Source organism: Triticum urartu, chromosome 4A (assembly GCF_056163025.1).
Source record: "Triticum urartu cultivar PI428250 chromosome 4A, HENAU_Tu73, whole genome shotgun sequence".
In the NCBI taxonomy this organism is placed as follows: Eukaryota; Viridiplantae; Streptophyta; class Magnoliopsida; order Poales; family Poaceae; genus Triticum; species Triticum urartu.
In genome coordinates this window covers 127,393,108-127,417,835 of record NC_141876.1, presented here as the reverse complement: position 1 = coordinate 127,417,835, position 24,728 = coordinate 127,393,108, and the positions used below count along the sequence as shown (strand labels likewise).

General features: G+C 47.6%; 1 protein-coding gene and 1 pseudogene across 2 annotated transcripts; both read right to left on the bottom strand.

Annotated features, from left to right (window-relative positions):
- Positions 1-133: 133 nt before the first annotated feature.
- Positions 134-7,895, bottom strand: LOC125551116 (cytochrome P450 714C3-like; annotated as a pseudogene). The gene is made up of 5 exons (XR_015600496.1): positions 6,135-7,895; positions 4,583-4,808; positions 4,218-4,465; positions 916-1,324; positions 134-825 (listed from the first exon to the last, which is right to left on the bottom strand). The product of XR_015600496.1 is annotated as a cytochrome P450 714C3-like (transcript).
- Positions 7,896-19,506: 11,611 nt separating this feature from the next.
- Positions 19,507-22,818, bottom strand: LOC125551117 (obtusifoliol 14-alpha demethylase). Its single transcript, XM_048714272.2, has 3 exons — positions 22,646-22,818; positions 22,052-22,531; positions 19,507-20,806 (listed from the first exon to the last, which is right to left on the bottom strand). Exons 2-3 carry the CDS (start codon positions 22,520-22,522, stop codon positions 19,805-19,807), a joined length of 1,473 nt encoding a protein of 490 aa, XP_048570229.1. The 5' UTR covers positions 22,523-22,531; positions 22,646-22,818; the 3' UTR covers positions 19,507-19,804.
- Positions 22,819-24,728: the final 1,910 nt, after the last annotated feature.

Genomic DNA, 24,728 nt, shown 5'->3' with positions numbered 1-24,728 from the left:
CGAGGTGCTGCCTTCCATTATGAAGAAAGCGGCAATCCGTTAACTGAACTGCCTGCTTCCGTTACGAAACTACAGGACTGCACAGAGCATCGATCACAGATTCACAGCTGCATGCAAGGAACCAACAAGACCATTGGTTTTCGCAACAAAAAGAAACTATTGGCAAGAGAAAATTATTTTACATGCGTAGAACAAACGAGACCCAGTTCAGTCTTCACGGAACGCAGCTACGCAGATAAGCATACTTTGTTTTTACAATGCGCCTCAACTCACTGAATCTTCAGCGGCAGAAAGTACCAACCAACGAAAGCATGCCTTGCCGATCACAAACACGTGGCGGCCTCATTGTTTTCATCAACAGGCGCGGCACATTCTCGCCACAGATGGCAGTGAGAGATCATGGAAGCTTTGTGACGACGAGAGTCATGCCGAACCCGGGCTCGATGGTGAGCCGGAACAGCGGCGCGTGCCGGTACCCCGGCGACGGCGAGAAGGCGAACTTGCTCAGCAGGCGAACGAGCACCACCTTGAGCTCCACCATCGCCAGGTTCTGCCCCGCGCAGATCCTGGGCCCGTGCCCGAACGGCAGGTACATGTGCGACGGCTCGCACGCTGCGGCGGCGCCGTTCGCGAACCGGTCCGGACGGAACTCGCCGGCGTCCTGGCCCAGACATCCTTGTCGAGATGCAGCATCGCGACGGCGGTCTGGACGATGGTTCCCCGCGGGACGTCGAGGGCGCCAAGCTTGAAGTCAGTCAGCGCCTCGCGCACGATCAGTGACGCCGGAGGGTACAGCCGGAGAGTCTCCTGGATCACCATGGTGATCTGGAAAGAGAATGCAATGGCTAATAATGCCAATGGCGTGCCTGTTTCTTCAAGACTGATCGATGCATAACGGGAGGGATGCTTTCTCACTGTTTTCAGTCGCCGGGGGACGTCGACGTCGAGCTTTGTGCATCCACGGCACACCTCCAGAGCCTCGGCGCGGGCACGGTCCTGCCACGCCGGGTGCGTGGCCAGTAACATCAGGCACCAGGTGGTGGTGACAGCTGCAGTCTCGTGCCCGGCAAAGTAGATGTTCTTGCAGTTGTCGACGATATAGTCCTCGGCGCTGCCACCGTAGCTGGCCGGGCAATGCCGAGAGCTGTTCACAATCGAGCGCAGAAAGCTGTTATGTTTAGTCTTTATGCAATCGTTGTCGTCGTTATTGTTGTTGTTGCTGCTGCTTCGGCGGCTGTGTTCCTTTGCGACATTGAGGATGAGTAACCGAACTTCTTGCTCCAGCTTTTGTATCTCTCGGTTCGCCTTGGTTGGCAAACACTTCCTATAATAAACGCACAAAATTATGACAATAAGCCTCCTGTTCGGATCCACTCCGCTCCACAGCTGCAACTCCTCGAGCGGAGGGAGCGGCAGTGCAATCGCACGGAGCGGCTCGGACCCAGCTCCTAGCATGGAGCGAAGTTTTAAAACTGGAGAGATACCGAACAGGCCTTAAGTTTCACCTTTTACCCCTAGTAGTGACAGCTTTTACCCTATTTAATTGCCCCCCTCACGTCACATTTTACCCCTAATTTATGATATTCTGACATCCTTTATCCCATTTTATTTATTATTTTCCTCGAACTGCAAAGCCAAATCCACTTGTTAGGCTGGTTGTAATGGGGAGTATCATAGACTAGTATCACATCCCTAATGCATAGTATTATATGTTAGTATCATAGAGGACTACATTTATTGCCATGCATGACACAAAGTAGCACATCATTTAATATGATATGGTATCATGATATAATACTCAAGCCTCTCTTTTTTCATTTAATTCTATGCCACTTCATCAAAATTGCTAGTTAGCATGTATGATACTACCTATAATACTCTTATTACGGGCAGCCTTAGGAAGACATGCAGCTGATTGACAGATAACTCGGAAGAGTACTCGTTGGAGATATATACCAAATTATGAAAAAAAAATCCCTCCAATTCAGTCAAATTCTATGAAATTGTGTCAATTTTGCTCAACAGTTGCTGCTAGCTGCACAGCTGCACCGCACTACTCCTAGCAAATCGAACCTGAGCTGTCTACCAAGTCAACTGCCTTGTCAATTAAATAGGGTAAATGCCCTCAGAAAGGCCACAACTAAGGAGTAAAGTGTGGCCAGATTATTTAAATAAAGTAGTATTGTCACAAGTCACAATACACAAGATCACGACCAGCGGATAAATCTTAATTTTATGACATGACTGGACTAGACTTTGCCATATGGCAGAACATTATCCAAATTTAAACAACCAGATTATTTTGGAATAAAAAACATTCAAATATTTACATCACAATTTTAGCGATCCCTGTCTAATGAATGAGAATGAACCTTATTTTCCCAAATCTGTTGAAAGACTTCTGATAGGATATTCATGCACAAATAGTCAAATATGCAGGTGATCCGTCAGCGCCACACAACCACCAGGCCCCCGCGTCGCTCTGACCAGGGCGACTCAGGCGGCGACTGAAAACCTAGCCGCCGCCACCCCGTCTCCCACCTCTCTCCCCTCGCCGCCGCCGAAGGACGCCGCCGGGAGAATCCCGCGCGGCCGACGGCGGCGGCGGGGCACTGCTCTCCGCGATGGGCGCTAGGTGGGCGGGCAGCCTGGCCCCTGGTGCCGGCGGCGCCCGCGGCTGCGCTTCGGCCTCCTGGCCGTCCGTTTCGGCTGGCCGGCGACGGATCTGGCTCTCCCTCGGCTCGCTGCACCCATAGCTCCCCTCTCCTCCCCCATCCTCTCCGGCAGACGATGCACCCCGCTCCACCTCGCCTCGCTCCCCACGGATCCTCCTCGACCCCGTCCTCCTGCGCGACCGAAGCCGGGCCGCCGCAGATCCGGCGCCGGCGTCCCCTCCCCTCCCATCGACGACCCGTCCTGCGCCTCCATCCCGCTCGCCCTCCCCGTCCCCGCCCCCCTGGGCGCCCGTCACGGACGGGCTGTGGCTGGTCCGGTGGATCCAGCGACGGACTCCTCCTGGCCTCCTGGCCTCCGCCACCGCCGGTCCCTGCCGGGAAGATCCTCCTCTCTGGTGCCCCCACCCTCTGTCCACCTCCGACGCCGTCGGTTCCTGCCGGGAAGGACCTCCACTCGGCAGTGCCCCCACCCCCATGCCGTGGTACAACGGCCCCCGCTACTCCACTACCCCACCTCGTCTCCACCCTCTCACCGGCGGCCTGCTCCACTTGTCCTTCCTCGGTTCACCATCCGCCTCACATGTCCGTCTCGGTCCTGTCCTCTGTCGCCCTTCGACTCCACTTGGATGGCGGCCCACCATTGACGGATGTGCTATGGGAGAAATCCCCGCTGACCTTGTCAGCTGACCACGGCGGCGCTACTCCAGCGTCGCTTACCCTCTTGGGGGCATGGCTCATGTGCCACTCCTGTCTCTCGGTCCGGATTCGCAGCTCTCGGCTCTGCCCTCTGGGAATTTAACCGGTTATGCTCCAGGCGAAAGCTCTGTGACGACGTCATCCTCGGATGTCGTCCACCTTCTTGAAGGCGTCACTAGGGAGCTCCTTGCCGCCATTCATCCTCCGTAGCCCTTGGGGGTTGGTCATCCTCTGCTCTGCTAGCTCAAGACCCTCTCATGCCTGTCGTCCGTTTTGGTGAGCTTCGTACTCTTCGTGCTATCTTGGTTCATCTTTGCTCAACAACGACGCAACGATGCCTCCCCACCTTGCTAATTGTGTCGGCTTGCTGTGGCGAAGTTTCCAGTTAAGGTTCGTGATGGGTCACTCGTTGATTGGTGCTGCTCCTCTGTTGTGCCAAGGGGTTGGTACGCACGCCGGTGTGGTGCGTTAGGATAGTTGTTTAGTGTTGGTATTGTGATTCCTAGACGACACACCACTTCCACTCGACTTTTATGGTGGTGGTCTCTTGGCTTGCTGGCTAGGTAGTGCCTTCTTTGGGGCGTCCATATGTTCTCACCCTATGTAATCTTTCCCTTCTGTGCGGTTTTGCGGCCCGGTTTCCCTTATAAACGGGGTCAACCTGTTAAGGTTTTCGATCCGGTTTTCCTTATAAACTGGATCACACACTTGGCATTTTGGCCACTTTGAGCAATATATTCAGGTGGGGACTCTCTCCCCCCCGGTGACCGTTAAAAAAAATATGCAGGTGACATTTCACTTTATTTTCTTGCCCTTTATTCATCATGTTAGGTATTGTCTACTTACCACACTGCAGATAATCCAATAAGTGTGTCTTGCTGAGAAATTGCCTTCTGAAGCTGCCTCAGCTTGTGGAATATTTCTTCCCCTGTTGTGAAATCGCTGCCAAAACATGCCCTGGCGATTACATCCGCCGAAAAATTCCGCAAATAACCATCCACATCTATCTCTTTACTCCCTCCTGCATCGTCAAGCATGCTCTCCCATGCTTCTAGCAGTGGGACAGAAGCCCCCACAATTAGTTCTATCATGACCTGTAAACATCATTCTTGCAATTATAATGATTTTTGCTGAAATTCAACTATTATACTTGATCATGTCCTTAGTATTTCAACTCATATTTAAGCATTGTCTTAAGCAGCTCACAGCACCTTAATCTTCTCCATGAAGAACTCTGGTGCAATGATCTTCCTCTGATAGGCCCATATATCGCCATTTGATACCAAGATGCCTTCGCCAAAGAGCGGTTTGCGAGATTTTTGTATATAAAGAGGTTTCCTGAGCTCAGATGACGTACAGTGGCTCTGTCCTTGACCATGCTGGGGTCAGAAATATACAGAATCTCCACAGCTCCTGTTGAGTAGAGGAATACCGAGCCTATTCCAAGTTCAAAATCCAATAGCATCGCCGTCAGAAGAATGAACCAGCATAAGGAATACAGGCCGCGTAAGTATAATAAATACCATCGACTTAAACCAAATAGTTGTACAGAAAATATATGTCAGATAATTATATTTGGCAATTGTTTTTCTACAATACTTCCGACTAGACCAAATTTGCTAAGTGCATAAATTGTCTAGAAATTCATGGCCTTATGACAGAAATGAAACAGCATATAAAGAATGTTTGTCCAGCACTTCTAATCAACAAGCCGACTACTGACCACTTCACGCATTTTGTTAAGGCGTAGTTGAACAGCATCTTCATAGGACAGGACAAAAATATCTATAATAAGTCACTTAGCTCCCATAGGACCCCAGATTCCAATAGAAGTATTAATATCACTAATTAAAATACTATTACTGTATGAACATGTTTAGGGAAAGAGATTATTTGATCAGAGTTCCAATGTTCAAGAGTAAATTCCAACATCAAGAGAAAGCTTATAGCTTTCAACTATCTGAGTTGTTCCTGACTTTTGAGAGACCATGTATATGCCCAGCTAAGGTCAATAAGGATGTTCTTTGCCACTAACTACGAGTGACACAACACAGTGCAGAACATGTAACTGAGTATAATGTAGCTTTATCTTTTGGACGATATGGTTGCTAGGGTGGATGCTTTACATTAATGAAATTTACAAAGTAAAGTATAAATAGCAACAGAGATGAGAGGTCATATACTCCCTCCGTTCCTAAAATCTCTAAAAAGACAAATACTCCCTCCGGTCCTTTTTACTCTGCATATAAGAATTGTCTGAAGTCAAACTTCTCAAAGTTTGACCGTATTTATATGAAAACATATTAACATCTATCATGCTAAAGTTATGCAATATGAAACTTTAAGTCCTGATGCATAAACAGGTATTGATTTCACATTGTGAATGTTGATATTTTTTTCTATGAAGTTGGTCAAACTTTACGAGGCTTGACTTCAGACAAATCTAATATGCGAACTAAAAAGGACCGGAGGGAGTATTTAGGAACGGAGGGAGTACAAAATAGTGTTGTAGGCTGGTGGCACTGTCATGCTGAATATTAGAAAGATTGATTGGTCACCCCAACAAACTGTAAAATGTAAATTTTGTGATCATATAGTCTCATGTCACAAGAATAAAAACATCCATGAGCCATCTAATCAATAACACACTAGAGATGAATTCTAAGCAAAGAACACGTGTTACTGTTAAAAAAAGACCAAACAAAAGGGTGTGGTTTTACTGCAGAGAAAATTCATGCATGGATGAAACTTTCGACTACATACCATATGTTTCCCTCCAGATAAGGAAGTGAGGGAAGAGGGTGGATATGTAGTTACTGGTGTCTTGCTTCCGTGCAGAAACGGCCTCTTGCCGGATTCTCTTCATCTCCTGGGTGTTGCCATAGAACATAGTAGGCCTGGGACCCCTTACACCCTGCTTCCTCAGCTTCTTTCTTATCCTCTCTGGCCTCAGTCATAGTATCTCACAGATGTACAACAGAGGTAACCCAAGAAGTACGGGAAGAAGCAGAGCTAGCAGATGAAGTTTCTCCATGAGACAGACAGAGTAGGGGAGAGAGGGGAGACTTGTCAAATATATACGATAAGTGGCTACCTTGTTCATGTCCAACTACTACATAGTGCATTATGCAATCCACTAGATTCTCATCGGCTTTAGAACTCGAGGAGTCGAGGATATGAATGCTATTTTGTCTTGTTCAGTTTTTGATTCTTTATTATCTTGCTTTCAGGTCTTGGCATCTACTGACAGTATTCAGCCCAGTTGACTTTTTGGTAATATATATGTGTCGTGTATGTTGATTGATAGGTTCTCCATTAGCGACGCAAAGCACAATTTTAAACAAACGAGAAAAAAAATTATACCTGGTCACCAAATGATAAGAAAAAAAAACATTATTACCTACAACAATGGACTCCTGCAGGCTGAGTTATCAGATGGAAAAAGCCTCAAGGCAAGAACAAAAGAAAGCACGGTTAGAAATTTGAGAGTAAGAGTTCATTGATTGATGCAGCTCAGCCTCTGCTGAACTGTGTAAAGTTTTTTTTTTTGAAATATCCAGCGGTTGCTGGTTTTCATTGATTTAGAAGAAGGTGAACTGTGTAAAGTGGTGGGGAAAATAGGTGACAGAATCCGGTAACAACTCAGAAAAGTTCAGAAACCTTGTATCAGCCTTTTTACAGAGGCAACAGAGCTCCTGGCTGTGGGAATGGGTCCTCGATCAATCGATTTCAACACTCGCGGCCCTGGATCTCGGCCTTCCTTCGCCGTCTTCTTCTCTCTCCTGGTAATCCCCTCCCTGCGAATAGCGGAAGCATCCTCATTACCCACGGAAAAAGGTCCTGTGCAAGCTAGGAAGCGAACACCTGGTGACCGGAGGTGCCGGCGGAGTTCGTCGTTGCTAGACCGCCGACTGATCCGTCGCGTTAATTTGCCAGCACAGCGCGCCGGCGAGAAGAAGGAATGGGGATTGATCCAACCTCTTGCAGATACTACAAACATCGAATGCTGCGAGAATCACTGAGAATGAGAGATCAATCGGCTACGAGGTTTACTGTGATGTCCCTAGCAGCAGCTAGAGAATCACAGGAGAACTCGCGAGCGAGTACGGGGTTGACCGAAGAAGGACGAAGGAGCTGAGCTCAGTTCATCTTTTTTCCATTCGATGAATTAGTACAGACCAGAGGATTGAATAGATAAGCACCACACACACGCACACACCTACTACTCAGTCCACATGGCAACAGGGTGGACCTGACCTGTCATACATCATCCTGTATTAGGTGGGGGTGTGACAATTGCCCCTCCTTGAGTGGCAGGCGAGCCCCAAAATACTTGCATCGCTACAACGAGATGGAAGACAAGGTGAACTTCAGCAACATTTGACCCTGCTCCCACCAAAATTGATGCTCCATCAGGTCATGGCATGAGCTCAACCAGCTAGTGTTGGTTCATCCAGCAACTCCAAAGCATGAACTGTATCCTCAGAGAGAATTTCGCCACAGTTACCCACTTGTATGGTCAATAGTTGGGCAGGTGGTTTGCACTTGTGCTCGCGGCTATACTTGTCTCCACACCGGAAACAAAGGCCATTAGCTTGTCTGAAGTCTCGCAAGGCACGCTCCCGAGCAAAGTCATCCTTGTCTCGATGAGGTTCCACTAGCCCTTAAGGTGTATGGGTCATATGGTGTTTGATTGCTGCAGCAAGGCCTGCTCGTGGACGGTGGCAATTGTCATTTTCTTCCTCCGGAATTTTTGCTAGATGAGCTGCCTTAGTCACACTAGCTGGATGCTGCAATCTGACTGCTGCTCTAAATTCATCACACAAGCCATGGATGAAATGAGAAACAAACCATTTGGAGTTCAGAGCAGCATCAACAGATAAAAGGTGGTACATGCAGGACTCGAATTTGTGCTTGTATTCGGCTACTACTCCAGTCTGCTTGAGCTGCAACAGACTTGACATCTGGCCGTCGTAGTCATCGCTACCAAACTCCACAACCAAGGCCGTGATCAAGGCATCCCAATTCATCTGCCGGTGAGTACGCTTGTATGCTTGCAGCCATAGAGCAGCGTGATCTTCAAAGTACAAGGTGGCAGTGCTAACCCAATGGTGATCCGGCACATTGTACATTTCAAAATAATTGTAGCAATTGTCGATCCAGAGTAATGGAAACTGCCCTTTGAAGACCGGAAAGGAATGCTTGGGTGGCTTGAGGTGAAAGCTGTCGCGGTGGTCGTAGCAGCTGGCGTCATCGCGGCGGACGGGGCGCTCGTGGTAGGCGTCGTCGTCGTGGGGATGGACTAGATGGTGCGGCAACCAGTAGCCGCGAGGCGGGTACGCCAGGTCGAAGTTGTCGCCATGGTCGCGGCGGTCGCGGTAGTGGTCACCGTCACGACGGAAGCGGCGCCCGTGGGCGCCCCCGAGGTCGCGGTGGATCTCGTGGTGTCCGCGCGGGACCCCGTTGCCCCGAGGGTCGAACTGCAGGTCGAGCTCCTTCACATCGCCACGGTCGCGGCGGCGCTTGTAGCAGCCGGCATCGTCGCGACGATCCTCGCGTAGCCCGCGTGGAAGCTCCTCATCGCGAGGTATGTACTGCTGGTTGCGCGCCTCATCGGCGTGACCCTGGAGGTGATCCTCGGGGTCGTCGGCATCGGGTAGCGACGCGTGCAGATGGGGGGCGCTGTTGCCTGTGCCGCCGATTTGATTTTGTGCGGGGTCGCGCGGACGAGCAGCCGGAGAGCGCGCTCGCTTGACCTCTTCCAGATCGGCACGCAACTCGCGGAGCTCGGCCGCCACCGGAGCAAGCTTCTCGTCGAGCGCTTTGGTGAAGAATTCCTGCAGGGATTTCTGCATCTCGTCCATCTCAAGCAGGATGAATCGGGTCTGGGCGTTTGGGGTTGGTGGTGGACGCGGCGCCGTTGTGGGTAGCGGAACGAACAGAGTCTGATACCAATTGTGATGTCCCTAGTAGCAGCTAGATAATCACAGGAGAACTCGCGAGCGAGTACGGGGTTGACCGCAGGAGGACGAAGGAGCTGAGCTCAGTTCATCTCTTTTCCATTCGATGGATTAGTACAGGCCAGAGGGTTGGGTAGATAAGCACCACACACACACGCACACACCTACTACTCAATCCACATGGCAACAGGGTGGACCTGACCTGTCATACACCACCCTGTATTAGGTGGGGGTGTGACATTTACCCGGATGAGATGGCGGGAGCAACTAAGGATGCGTTTGGTTAGGGAAAAAAAGATAAAGTTGACTTTTGCGGGAGATGAGCCAGAGAGTGGGAGGTTGACACGTGGCATTCACAAATCATAAAGCATTTACCCTATCCTCATTTAAAATCATGGGAGAAGAGATTAGATGTTTTGAGATTTATGAATGCTACGTGTCATTCATTAGAACGAATCTCACCTGCTAACCGTGGTCTCATATAATTTTTTTTCCACAAGAGCGAGGCCAAAAACATTTCACGGACTGGCTTTCCATCTCGCGCGCACGCAGGATGAGCAGATCCTTGACATTTTCGCAGACACGTGGAGCCAGGTTTTAGAGGAATATTTCAAGCATCTGGCTAGTCGTATCCCCGCTTGTCCATGAACCAAACGGGTGACATCCATCTAAAAATTGGCTATCCCTGTCTCAGGAAGGGATAGCCCAGCAACCAAACGCATCGTAAGAACGGCGATGTCGATGAGGGATGGGAATCGCAGATGAAGCGGAGAAACGCGACGACGGACGGAGTTTTTTCTTTTTTTTAGGGCGGACGGAGTGAGCGGTAGCAGTAGAATGGGCCAATGGGGTTTGGGGCTTGGAGTAGCGAGAGTGGGCCTGCTCGAGAAATCTCAGCCCATTGCCATTGAGATGGCTCGGCTCGGCCCGGCCGGGCCCAGCTTCGTGCCTCTCTCTCGCGCGCGGCCGCGCCTGCTGCGCTGATGCCACTCCTGCGGCTGTGCCTCCTCCCACCGCCGCCCACCGGCCGTCGAGCGAGTGGGCCCCGCGCGGCTCGCCTGCCGTTTCCGTCGCCTCCAGGCACGACCGTGCCACCATGGTCGTGGTAATCTTCTCTTCTCACTTCTCCCCCCCTTGGGCACTCGCGGCCCAGGTTAATTTGTATGGTTACGTTTCCTGACTGCGAAAACGGCTAGGTCTTGTCGCTGGAATTCGCCATGGCACTCTTAATTCAAAATCGATCTCATCTAGTAAATGGATTAGCACCGTCACAATGTAGCCATAACTTTTTTCTCAAATGCGCGTCTAGATGGGCGTCATTTTGTGTCACAATGTAGCTATCCTTCTTTTTTTTTGAGAAGTGTCACAACTCACAATGTAGCTATCAGAGGGCGAATAATGAGCCCGCAATAAAAACGTGAAATTCAATGTGTTGATGGCCCTATGCTATGTATGACATGTCAAATTATGTTGTGTAAGCTGCGTATTGTCCATATGAACTCCCAGCTAAAACAACATTATTATTGAATGAACGAATTAGGCTAACCATAATGTTGTCTTTGCACACCGAGTGTAGTTCATTTTTGTTGAGACTTTCATTTAGAGTTAGGCGCGACTTTGGCAATAAAAGAACGTTTAATTGGTAAAATAGGTATTATTCGCCATAGAAGAGTGTTTAATTGGTAAAAATAGGTAAATTTCGCCTTAGAAAGAGTGTTTGATGTTTCATTGGCTGAATTGAGTTAGGTCCAGTCAATAATTTTGTATCTACTACTCCCTCTAAAAAGTCTTATATTAGTTTACAGAGGTAGTACTTGTCTACTTCTAACCCTTAACAGCAAAACAAAGAAGACCACCCGGGTACAGATACATGTGTTCATATGAGTATGTGACCATCTTCAGTGATTTTCAGGTGAGTGTATCTGCAAATTGACAACCAAGTGATAAAGAAGTACTGTAGGATCTTTCTTTTCTTAATCTTTTTGTTAGTTGATGAATTCTCCATGGTATATTTTTTTCTTTCTCTACTAGACGTAGTGTCCCAGTAATGATGTGTACACGCTTGGGGTGATAACGTTACAGTGTAGGATGACCAGTGGTTATTGATTTTGTTGTACCGTTTGCAGGCCCTTTTCTGAAGCATGTGACTGGTGGCGGTGCAGTGGGTTCGGCATAGTATTATTGCAGATGATTGCCAATACGCAGAATGATGAGATCATAGCTCCTGTCCTTGATGAACTGCTACTACTTGAGAATACTACTGCCAATAAAGGGGGGTTGTGCAATTCAGCAGTGATTTGAACCCCTCTAATAGGCCCCAGTGTCCATGGGTATGCAAGCGTTTCTGGCTGCCTGATGGAGGAAGTCGCTGGGAGATAGATAAACTCATGTGCCATATTGTTATGCATGAACAAGAGTTCTGAGATATCTAGCATGTTTCAAATCTAGACAGATAGACATTGATCTGTAAATTCTATCAGAACAAGGCAACATTTGATGGCACAAGCTTGATGCCTTGATCACGCTCATCTTCTCTGCAGGAAGGACGATGGCACTATATATGCTCTTGGAGAAAGTGGAGGTCGGCCATTGATAGGTCTAAGATTTCATGTGCAGGCATAAAGAAAGAGCTGAATTGTACTGCGACATCAGAACATATGGCACTAGTTAATTACGGGGGCGCGCGCTGCGATGCCTGAACATATTGTACTTTAACATCAGACCATAGATGGGAGAGGAAGCACCTGGGGAAGGGCAGCATAGAGGAGTATATCAAAAGTAGAGCAGCAGACGCACTTGCTGCTGTACTTGGAGGGTATATACAATACGCCGTGGCACGAGGGGAGCATCAGTGCTAGCTAGCTTGATCTCTCCTTTTAAGGGCTTCCTTTCTTCCAGGCCACCATCACCACACCAGCATGTGAAAAGGCTATTATTGCCCTGAATTTGCAGATACCCAAACATGTATTGTCAGGTCAGTTCCTCCCCCTCCCTCTGTTAAACCTGCAATATGTTGATGGTGTAAGATGTTGCTAGTCGTGATGCTAAGTGCATCGGTGTGTCCGATATTCTGGTGGCCACTAACATGCTTGCAGTGATCTCATTTGCTTTTTAAGAAAATTAGAACAAGATATGTGCAGCGGTTGATTAGAAGAAACATAATAACCACATTGTTACTCTTGTATAAATTTCAAACAAAAACTTAGGCATTAGTAATAACTAGTGAGTATTGATTATTTAGGTAACTTTCTGCCAACAGGACACACCTAGATATGCAATTAGGAGAATATAAAATGATGGTGGAGATCACAAAGCCGGGAGGCATGACAAGTTCCAAGTATCTTTGTGCTTGCTTTGTTGGGGGATAATTTAAGGTTCTGTGTTGACCTTAATGGAAAGCCTATGACCCTAGCTATGCATATTTTCTACACACCGTAGCCTGTGTATTCTAAAGAGCTAGGTAAGGCGCGCGATGATGACCTAATTAAGCCCTAAGACAACCCTTGCAATATGCTGGTGAGAAATTCTGATTTAGTTAACAGCCCATGCATGCATGATTAGCAAAGCCTCTGAATTGATCATCAAAGCCAGCACAAGAAAAAGGCTCTGCCACAAGAACAGCGATCTTAGCTGAATGTTTGGAAAATAAAATTCAAGTGTGGGAAGTAGTACCAGAATCTGGATTATTGTTGGCGGTCTGTTCATATTCCTGATGAAGCTGATGAGAGATGAGGGAGCTCCCTTCAGTCCAAGCATGGAGGAGGAAAGAGAGAACAATCTCCCGCTGCATTCGCTCATTCGCACAGTAAATATTGTTACATACTGTTATGCCCTGAACTAGTCTCATATCCACTGTGTGCTCGAGTGAATGAGTCGGCAGCTCGTTCAATCCCCGCTACCTCCCATGAGTGGACTGAAGTGAGCTCCCTCAAACTAATACATCATCTCATCATCATCATTACCGTCATCCTCCTGCTGCTGCTCCTGCATTATTCCAACTAAAAACTAGTTAATGGCTCAACAACTAGTACAACATAGCTCTAAGTAGTTTTCACTTGTTTAGATGGAGAACTGCAAGTAATATTGATAGCGCTACATATAACTGCATCTACACAGAGTGTTCGAGAGGGGGAAAGGCTGCATCTAAACAGAGATCTAGCCATACGTATGGGTAGACAGAAGATTTTTCCCCCCCACGAAAAAACATATATCATCGCATTATATCATTAGAAGGTTAACAACATGATTATGCATGTACTGATGAAATCAGGTGCCCTTTTTACATCAGCTGGTTAACAGTCTTAGATGGCCACTGTTTAACATACAAAATAATAAAGGAAATATGATATGTATCTATGCAAGCTGGCTAGAAAGAATTAACTTGGTGTCCTTGATAACATGCACCAGAATTGGAAATCTTGAAGGAAAATGGGTTTCCCCGAGAAATAACAGAACAACCGGCTAATAAATGACTTCAAAGAAAAGGCACAACCAAGTTAGATTCTGTTTGTGGAGCAATGAATGAGCATAAGCTATATATGAATACATGAAAATTAGAATAAATATAAATAGATATAATTGACAAACAACAACTAGCGTAATTTCTCCTCTCAGCAGGAACCACTTGGCTTAAATTGCCAGATAATAAAATCCACTAAAGGTAATAGATTGTAGCATGAAGCTTCCTTAATTCATCCCCTCAATGAAATTGTGTATTACTACTAATTTTCACAGGAGATAGATATTCAAAACAGATGCAGGTCTTGCAGAAAGTGTATCAGGTATATCGATCATGATCTGAACATTTCAATCGAAGATTCTAAAGGAGAGATCACTGGGAAAACACCGCGCTGAAAGTCAATCAGTACTCAGCTCTTAACCTTGCAGAAGAACTCTAATTAAAGTCGAAAACCCTAATCTCATGTTCAGAACTTCAGATCGACACAAACGCATGGCAAAAAGCACAAGAGAGAAAGAAATAACAATAGGCATATATACTGAGATTGATGCAAGATCGATCCAAGCAATACAAACACATCCAATGAACATATCATCAAATCACCATGGACAGTAAAGGTAGATGGAGACACATCGACAAACACATGTGGGCTATGCACGCATGCCCATATCGCATGCAATTAACCCATGCTCTCCTATCTAGAAGGGAGCAAAACAAAGCTTCAGATCAGGAATGAGCCTACCACTTGCATCAGTAAATCAAGAAAATAACACCAAGCCAATCCCACTCTTTTGCTTTCATAAGCCCCGCAGAAGTCTAAAAGCACATACTTGAGATCTAGGACATGATGAAGAACATGACCAATCAATATGCAACATATTTAGCAGTGAGTTCTGGTGTTCAGAAAAGCTAGATCTAGCAAGACCGACATACGGTAGATATAAGAGCCAGGGAAGAGACCAGGGGTGATGAGATAGAGGTGAAGAAGGAGGTATATATTGGGAGAAGAATGGTCTGGTTAGTTGTTTTGCATCTTACAAGAGGGCATCTGCAGGAAGAGATGCTCAGTGGGAGTAGGTGGTGTCTGGTGTTTACCTGTGTGGTGGGTTGCTCTCTAAATTAGTCCTTTGTTGTGCCTAATTTGCTAATTGCAGCAGGTTGACCAATTCATTGTCTCTAGCTTAAACACTTGTCATTCTCTTGGGTTTTTTTAGAACAATAATGTACCAATGGTGTATGAGTTAAGTGCACGGTTGATACAGTTTAATATGGCACCGACAGGCAGCCCCCAAGTCTAATATAGGTAATTACTACTGGCTGGAGCATTTCATGCCTGCCTTAGGCTCCATCTCGCACTGTGGTGTATTATGATAATCTTCTTCAACAAAGGGTGTTCTTTATTGACTCATGATGTCGCATCAAGTGGTACAGACACAACGAATACATACATTACCTTTGCACGACTAGGGTGCACACAACAAACAAAGAAAAAGAAAAAAGAGGAGGACTCATAAGGTTCTGGGCTGCAGCGGTGCATCAACTAATGCCACCCGTTGAAAACACCCGGACGATGACAAGGTTCCCGAACAACGACGCCTTTGAGCAAGGAAATGGTGCATGAATACCGTCTTCGCAGGATCCAACCACATATGCTAGATCTTGGTATTTACCTAGAAGAGAAAGATTGAGTAAGCTCCATACAATGCCTTCAACAAGAGAATGTAAACAGCCACTAATAGATGAAGAGTTGAAACCTAGGGTTTTTCACCTTGAAACTTGAGAACTGGTACTCGAAGAGCACCACCATAGATGAAGTCCCTTGGGTTGCTGCCACCAACTTGCAAGAGAATAATTCATGCTGCAATGTCCCGAGCAACACCGGAAATGCATATCAGAGTGAACTCCACGCATCGGGTATTCGCTGAGACGCCAGATCTGCCAACGCGACAATGTCGAACATGCTAACACCTGCACCTATGTGGGGCACACCCCGACCATCATCAGAGCACAATGGATATCCACCAGAGACGGGTCGTCATGCGGATGGGAGACATGGGGTAGCATGATGTGCGAAGCCTGACGACCAAGTCTTGTGCACCACCACCGCATGTGCCATGCCGACGGATGGCGACTAGAAGGAGGCCGATGAGCAAAGCCAAACAGGGTAAAGAACATGCACTCCTCCTCGGTCACATCGGTTGGGGACCAAGACGGGAAGCCAGACATCACCTGATCAAGTCAGTCGAGATTCGCCTGACCAGCGCTCAAACGTGACATGTCACAAGTCACCGTCCAAATGCCCACCAACAGTGGCACGCCTCTCATGCACTCAGCCATCCACTGCCTTTGCTGGAGATCACTAGAACGCAACTATGGCGTCGGCCTTGCTGCCCCAGCTGCCGAACATGGGGAGGCCAGATCCAGCCGTCCCAACACCCATATACCGCAACACAACCACATCTCCACCGACCAACAAGCCAGCGCAGTTGCAACTATAGCGCGCATCCCACAGCCAGCAGAATTCGTGCCCACTGCCATCGGAGCACTACCTATGCCGCCAACACACCACCAAAGACCCGCGAGGGCACTACCTCCCTAGTTCTCCGCAGGACCGAGCACCACGCCACGGGAGAAGCCCCTAGTTGCCGCCCTCAGTGCACGGGCTTTGCCCAACGGTGGCTACCGGCGATGGTGAGGGGGGAGGTGCAGGTGACAGGGTGGTGGCGGCGCAACTAGGGTCGTCACCCATGTCGCAAAAACCCTGAGGTTTTCTCACTTGTCCTGCCATATTAATTTTTAACACGGTACAGACGCAAGCGCTCATATATACGCCCCTATGAACGCACATGCACACCCTACCCTATGAGCACCTCCGCGAGACTAAGCCGGCATGTCATCTTGAGATTTTACTTAGTCACTGTAGGCACCTCGTCGTCGACGGGAACGTCTCCTCCCACTGAACGCGTATTGCCGGAAATCCTGAAATAAATTCAGGATAAATGCGAGCACCGGAATTTGAACCTTGGTGGGTTAGGGATACCACTGCCCTCCTAACCATCCAACCACGGGTTGGTTTGTTGTCCTGCCATATTATGATAATCTCATTTTTCTAACTAACTTTTGCCTATTTACCTTTTGACTAATCAACTTTTTCATGTCTTCGTGGTCATTTTGCCACAACATATTGTAAGATAAGTTCAGAACAACACACTTCAGCAACCGCAACCCGTGCGTTGGTAGATCAATATTTTTCCCAGCCTTTTTGGCACGGGGATCACCAGTAGGCCAGAAATAAGTAAGTACCATTTCACAAGAAATGGAAGAGTCCGCCAAATCAACACCTCGGTTTTTGGATATCATCTTATTTTCCTCCTGTGGGAAAATTGCTTCGTGTTTAGGGATGGAAACAATAATCAAAGATTGATAAAATATTCCAAATACTCTCGCAAAGTCCATCTGTGAAGTGTACGCAATTTAATGAAAATACAAATTTATTTTTAAATCATCGTTGTAACTAAAAAAAGGGTACCCAGTGTTGAAAGCACCCACACAAGATGAGGTTTGGGGAAGGGAATTTCTAGACGACCTTACCTTGTATAATAATTCTGCAAGGAGGCTGGTTCCAACCCAGGACCTCCAGGCCACTCAGTCCGTCCATCAAAATCAACCTTGTGACTGGTCAGAAAAAATAGCAAGCGGTCTATCATGAACAGTGCACCATGTTTTAAAAGATTAAAATCTTAGTGTCCAGGGTCTAAAATACTAACCTTCTCTCGAAATTATGACGGAAACTAGAACATGGTAATGGTATGTGGCAAGAGCCAAGAAATGGGGAGAAGGAAATACTTGGGGAATAGTATCTGCTCTCAGACTAAGGCCATGTTGGCTGACTCACCTTGTTGGGGAGATCTCAAAGTAACAAGCATCCACCTGAACAGAACAGTAGAAAAGTACATCTTGGTTATGGTATCACACTAGTTTTTGCCATGGTTGGAGGTTATTTTAGTGCACCACTGAAGTTACTTTCTCTCAGCTTTAAAACAATATTCGGTGAGTAGATGCAGTTTTCAGGTGTGCTGCGCGAAAGTTTAAAATGTACTGCCTCCGTCCCAAATTATAAGACGTTTTGTTACGCTGTTTTAGCCTACCAAAACATCTTATAATTTGGAACAGAGGAAGTAGCATTCTGAACTTGCTTGACTTGTATGATGAAGAACATTAGAGTTGGAGAGAATGGAGATGGATTCAGCTGACCCATCAGGCGGATCAAGTGTCTTGGCTTTTGGAAAATCTGTAAAGTTTTCTGTTAGGTCTATGTGGAAGTATATTCACAGGCAGGCTTTCAGGCCATACTGTACACACATTTACAAAGCAGCAAAAAATCCAGTGAAGATGTAACTTTTTCGTGCGAATGAAGATGAAAAATTACAGCTGGTGAATAAGAACCTGAGACGGTGCAAAGTAAAGATTCGTTTCTTCTATTTGGTATCAAAATTGCTCCACACACAATAGATTGTGGCTGATTTATGCACGACCAAACAATCGAGCGGACATTGCACGGCTGTGCACAAGATTCCTTGGCTGGATTTTATCGTCGTGCGCTGATCGTTCAAGTTTTGTCGTCGGCCTAGCATTGCTCATTTGGTATACGAGTTCACAATTTTTCTGATGATTGTCAGCATGCTCCCCCCACCCCGTGCGGATTACTAAACCCACAGGAGATAATTTTCTTCACAAGAAACCATGGCAAGGTTAGTAAAACCATAACAATATTATGCTCCCAGCGCCACTGCTGACATGCTATATCACTTTGAAGTGCACTGGAATGCGTTCTGTATTTTCCAATAAAACTGGGACTGCATACAGATACCACACCGAGAAATGTTCAGATACAGGGCGATTCAGAATCAGTGGCTCCTGAACACTTCAGGTTCAGGAAGATGCTTCTCACATGCCAAGGGAAACCCTGAGACACGCCTTCGGGAGCAAGCTGTGTAGCCTAGCAAAAAAAAAGTGCCAGCACAATCTCTTGAAACAGATTTTTGCCCCACCATGTCGTCCATGTAGCCTGAAGCCTGAACAACACAGGATAATAAAAAGTAGTGAATGTAATGTGGAACTATTGCTGAATTTTGGCTATGTCCTGCTTCTTAATTTTCCTTTTCAAATTAGCGGTATTTGGGCTGTATGATGTTGCTCATTTTCTATGTGAATTGGCAGTATTCTCAGTGTTGTATTAGCTGACCGAAACTGCATAGGAGTCAGCCGTGTACCAGAAAATATAGCATGATCCCCAGCATGCTTGAACTACAAGGTCAGTTTTATTTCACTGTAGAATCTTTGATTGGTTTGGCATTGGCTGGTTTTGCTCTGCCGGCTGCCGCCGCATCGTCAAAGGAAAGAAGGGAGACAAGGCCAAAACAGGAGGAGCAGTTAACTAGACCCACCCCATCAAGCAGACGTGGCAGTCGTCCAACGCCGCGCAAGCAAAACCACCTGCAGAAACCACTATAATCAGAGCGAGGGGGTGATTTGACTGGTATTTGAGACCTCAGGGGGTTACTTAACTGGTTTTAGAGCTTAGGGGGTGAATTAGCCGATTTGTGAAACCCCAGGGGGTGATCTGGATTTCTTTCTCTCAAGGCTGACGTCACATCGTCACATTCTCCATTTCTGAAAGATAAAAGCTACAGTAATACACAAAGGTACATTTCAGTGAGCAAAAGCAAGAAGTGCATTTTGAATGAACTGTCACAGTTGTTGTGTTCCTTACATAGTGTTGTCTGTTCACATTTTATGTCTGAACCCGTCTAAGAGAGTGGACAACAGCAAAGATGAAAGGAAAGAGAAACAACATTCTGATGCTACACGGCTAAATCACTGGAAGCAAATCACAGTACCCTAAACAATGGTGAAGATAGATATACCCTACAGGTTGGCGTGCGGACAACAAAACGTAAATGGAAGAAATACAGAAGCAAACACCCCACGTCCCCTATGGGACCACCCGCTCTCTAGTTGTCGACGACGAGCTTCCGCCGCTTGTAGTTGACCATTACCTCGCCCTTGATGCCGACGACCATCGCATTCCAGTCGTTCTCAGGGAACGGTGAGACCAGCTCAAACTCAAAGTTCCTCAGGAGGTGTGTCCATATCGCCTTGATCTGCAGGTACGCGAAGGGCTCACCGAGGCACCCGTGCCTGCCACCCCCAAAGGAGATGTACGAGAAGGCACCCGCAACCTTGTCCTCCTCCCTCCCAGCCGCAAACCGGTCAGGGTCATACGAGTCCGGGTTCTTGAAGATATGGGGGAGCCTGTTAGCGAAAGCAGGAGATGTTGCGACAATGTGGCCCTTGGGGATATCAAACTCTTTGCCTTCCCTCGTGGTCACGCTGAAGTCAGAGTGTGATTGGCGAAGCAGCATGATCAGCGGCGGGTGGAGCCGGAGCGCCTCCTTGATGCACCGGTAGAGGACATCCATCTCTGCCAAGATGTCATGATCGATCTTGTCACCATGCCTCTTCATGACCTCCTTCTGCTCCTCTACAGCCTCTGCAAAGTACTGCTGGAACTTGAGCAGGTAGGCCCCAGTCCAGGTTGAGGTGATCGAGCTAGTGTGCTGTCCAGCAAACAGGGCTGCGATAAGTAGCCCAGTCACCTCACTTTCTGTGGTCTGGCGGCCATTCTTGTACTTGGAATCAATGAAGCACTGCAGCATGTCTTCCTCGGACTGTCCAGAGGCCTTGCGGGACTTGATGATGGTGGCGAAGATCTCCGCCAAACGTGTCCGTGCCTGGTCACGGCGACGGTGTGCAGGGATTGGGAGGTAGGGAAAGATGACACTGATTGGCTGCATCCCATTGTCAAGATCATGGAAGAGAGCAGAAACATCATCAAACAACTTTTCTCGCACTTCCCTTCCCAACAAGCATCGGCTAGCAGTCAGTATGATGAGGTGCTCCAATTCATACTTCAGATCCACAGTGCCGCTTTCTCCCCACTTTGAGAAGTACTCCTGCAGGTGGATTGGATTCACAGATGATATTAATCACCCAAAAAAATGGCCAGAACAAACGAACCTATACAACAACAAAAATAATTGAATAGCATATATGACTTATCTTGACAAACAAATTAAATGCTAGCATGGAAGAATAGCAAATGTTAAATCAAATGTGGAGCAACTGATTGAGAAGATGACCCATGTTATTTGTGCAAACTCTTTGTTTACTATTAGGATGACAATGATTTCTATAAAAAATATCATACTGGTCATATAGCAGCATAGGCTGTATAGAAAATGTAGCAAACTTTGTCATTGTAAATAAGGGTGACAATCAGTATTATGAAACTAGTTGCAAGGGAGGTGAGATTCTGCAGATCTCCCGCTGCAGTATGTGTACAGGTGTATACTAACAAACCATGCTGTTCATGTTAATGCTTACATAAAACTTGTTCTGTTTCAGCAGCGAGTTCATAAGGAGTCCTTAAATGCAGGCCCGAGTCAAGCTTTTTACAAGGTTCTGATCAGAAGTGCACACTTACATTTCCATACAACTTTGCAAGACAAGTTAGACCGACTGTTGGTTGTGCAGGATGCCAAAATTGGAGCAAGCATAGTTCAATAAACTACGACGATAAATGCTACTTACATAGAGAGAAATGGTTGACACTGTGATTCTAGTATCATACTATATCATAATTTTCACCTTTCAGACACAAAAATGCTAAAAAAAAGACACAAAAATGCTTGCAAAACAAGCAACTAGCCAACTAGGCACTGGAATAACAAGCTTCAGTTATGGTACTCCAGTGCTACTATTGTATTGGAGAACTTGCCGCAAGCATTGATTTCTCTTACTCACCACGGTGCGCTACAATTGTATTACCAAATATTTCCTTTGATCCAGAAATCCAGATATATCAAACCTATGCGTGCAACACATTATTCTAAGTTCTGATCATACGCGAAATGCATATTTGCATTCAAATGAATACTGGTGACCGAGCAGGCCACTGGAATCATCAAAATCCCCACTGATATTTATCTTCAATTAACATAAGCATCGGCAAATTAGGCACATCAAACATCCTACATCTTCCTTTGCTAGCGCATTCCATAGTAAGGATAAAAAGTCACATACGAAGTGTTGTTTTCCCCTCTGACTATGATGCACTCATTCAAACCCAAGAAGAAGCATCTCACTTGAGAATTACGTACAAAACAGGGGAAGGAAGGAAGGAAGAGAATAGAGCTGACCTCGGCCTCGGCAACCATCTGGTCGACGTAGCTGCGGAGCTTGTTGGCCCTGAGCGCCTCGGTGAAGAACCTGAACTGCTCCTGCCTGACCTGGTAGTCGACGTCGAAGACGACCCCGGGGCCGAAGGTGGGGACGTTGAAGCGGTAGACCTCCTGCTGGCTCATGTCGGACTCGTTGCTCTTGAAGAAGTGCGCCGAGACGTCGGGGCCGATGAGGAAGGTGATCCGGCGGGTGAGGATGGGGACGGTGAAGACGGGGCCGAGGCGGGCGTACTCGGCCCGGATGAGCGGGATGGGGCCCCGCAGGAAGCGCAGCAGCCCGCCCACGACGGGCGCCCCCGGGATCGTCGGCGGCGCCCGCCTGCCGCCGCCGCCGGGGCCGAGGAGGACCCTGAGGAAGGCGACGGTGGCGAGCAGCAGCGCTGCGCCGGCGAGGAGCCACTGGGGCCGGGCGGCCGCGAGGAGATCCATCGCCGTGGCCTGGTGGAGAGCAGCCGGGGATGCTCGCGTGGGTTAGATCGATCGCAGAAATGGATAGAAAGAGGGTGGGAGGAGCTTCGGTTGTATCGAAGACACGACAAACTGGGTACGCACCTCGTCCGACGCACGATTGGGGGGCGGCCGGGCGGCCGGCGAGACGGGGTGGAGGGAGGATGTAGATCTGGGAGAGTGGAGTGGCGGAGAGGGGTTTATATAAGTGGGAGGGAGCAAAGATTCCTCCGGGGAGGGGTGGTGGTGGGATCGGGACGGGATGGGGGTTTACCGGGGGCGGAGCGGAAACAGGGGAGGGGAGGAGTGGTGGTGGAGGAGGATGAAGGAAGGATGTACGCACAGTCTGTATCTCGGGCCCCACATGGCTGTCTCTTGTGCGTGTCTGCTAGCTATGCTCTGCTGTTTCTAGTCGCCCAGGTGGACCTAGTGATGTGGAAGAAGACAGTTGTGCTCGGGATCCTCTGTGTGTGGGGGGGGGGGGGGGGGGACTGGACGCTTTACTTGTGTCCACGGTCGCCTTTTCCTAGCATTAGCCGTCACCCAAGGATTCACTCCTCTCTCTCTCTCTCGTCCGGCGGCCTCGTCGGCAGCCAGAGCCCAGAAGGGTGGAGACCCACCTCATAGGTAGCCAGGAGAGTGGAGACTCACTCCTTTCATTTTTCAGTTTTACTGTTAGGTTCTTATTTCTTTTGGGGCATCTACGGCCGTCCGATTGGGCGGCCCTCAAACGTATGTGGACGCGCCTAGTTAGTATTCGGATGTATTTGTTCTGACTTCCTATTTGTCTGCACTCATATTTTTCACTTTTTTCTTTATAGGTACGCTCACATGCATATGATTGGTGAAGAAAGAGAAGGAAAGAAAAGAAATAATAAAGAAAGGAAAAAGGATGCTCCGTGGTGGGTCAAATCATACGCGGCGGACGCAGGACCACTGACGCGACACTCTTCATACTCATCTCATATACGAGGCCAGTATGAGAAGCGCCAGACAGCCCGGACATTTAAGGAGCTTTGAGGGGTCCAGTTAGGTCAAAAAAATTCCTTCTCTCATGTCCGGTTGGTGGCCTTGCGTCCGCCCAATTAATTTGGGGAGTCCGGCTCTATATGCTATTAGTTTTGATTTTGTGGTCGGGTCGACGAGATGATGGCGACGAGGACACTTCCTCTTAAATACTTCCTTCGTTCGGAATTAGTTGACACACAAATGGATGTATCAAGCACTAAAATGCACCTAAATACATCCGTTTGAGCGTCGTCTAATTTCGGACGGAGGGAGTAGTTACAACCCATTAAGGGTATCTTCAACACTGATCCCTAAATTTTCTCCCGCATCTGTCCGCGGATAGGGGGTACTACTCCGTGGATATGGATACGGGAGCCAGTCATCCAATGTTACTCGCATACATTTCAAACAAGGTTTAAATAAACCGGACGTAATTCATGCAAATCCGACAAATTTCCATATAAACAGGAACACATTCATTACAATTAGGACATTTTTCTTTAAAAAGGGAGAGCGGCCGAACCTAAACCTATCATACGGCGACGCCCGTCGTCCACTTCCTTTGTATTCCACATCGGCGACCACGTCCTCGCCGTCTCCATGAGCGCAGATGGGGTTTAAGACCCGTGAAGTGAAGGTCCGGTCTCCAGTGAGTAAGAGTAGGACATGGGAGACGGACCGACCCACTTGGGACATAAGGCCCTGCCACCTCAGACGCCCTACTCATCCCCAGAGGAGTCCGCGACCTATCTTCCGCCTGTGCTGGTGGACGTGAGGTCGATGTCGCACTATTGGTGGGCGCGGTGATAACCAAAAGAGAATGCATTGAATGGCATGGTGAAAATTGTGTGGCCGAAGTGCAAAGGAGGTATGGGGTTTAGAGACATCCACCGTTTTAATTTGGCTCTTCTAGCAAAATAAGCATGGAGGTTAATAGATAATCCAGATTCTTCGTGCGGTACTGTTCTGAAGGCAAAGTATTTTCCTGATGGAGATTTGCTCAATGCTAAATTAGAAAAGGGAGCTTCCTTCACTAGGCAAAGTATTATGGCAGGGGTGAACACTCTGAAACATGGGTGCATCTGGAGAGTGGGTGATGGGCAGAAATCAATATATGGGATGACCCATTGATTCATGGTTCATGTAACATAAAAGTTGTTATTGTACATGGCAACCATAT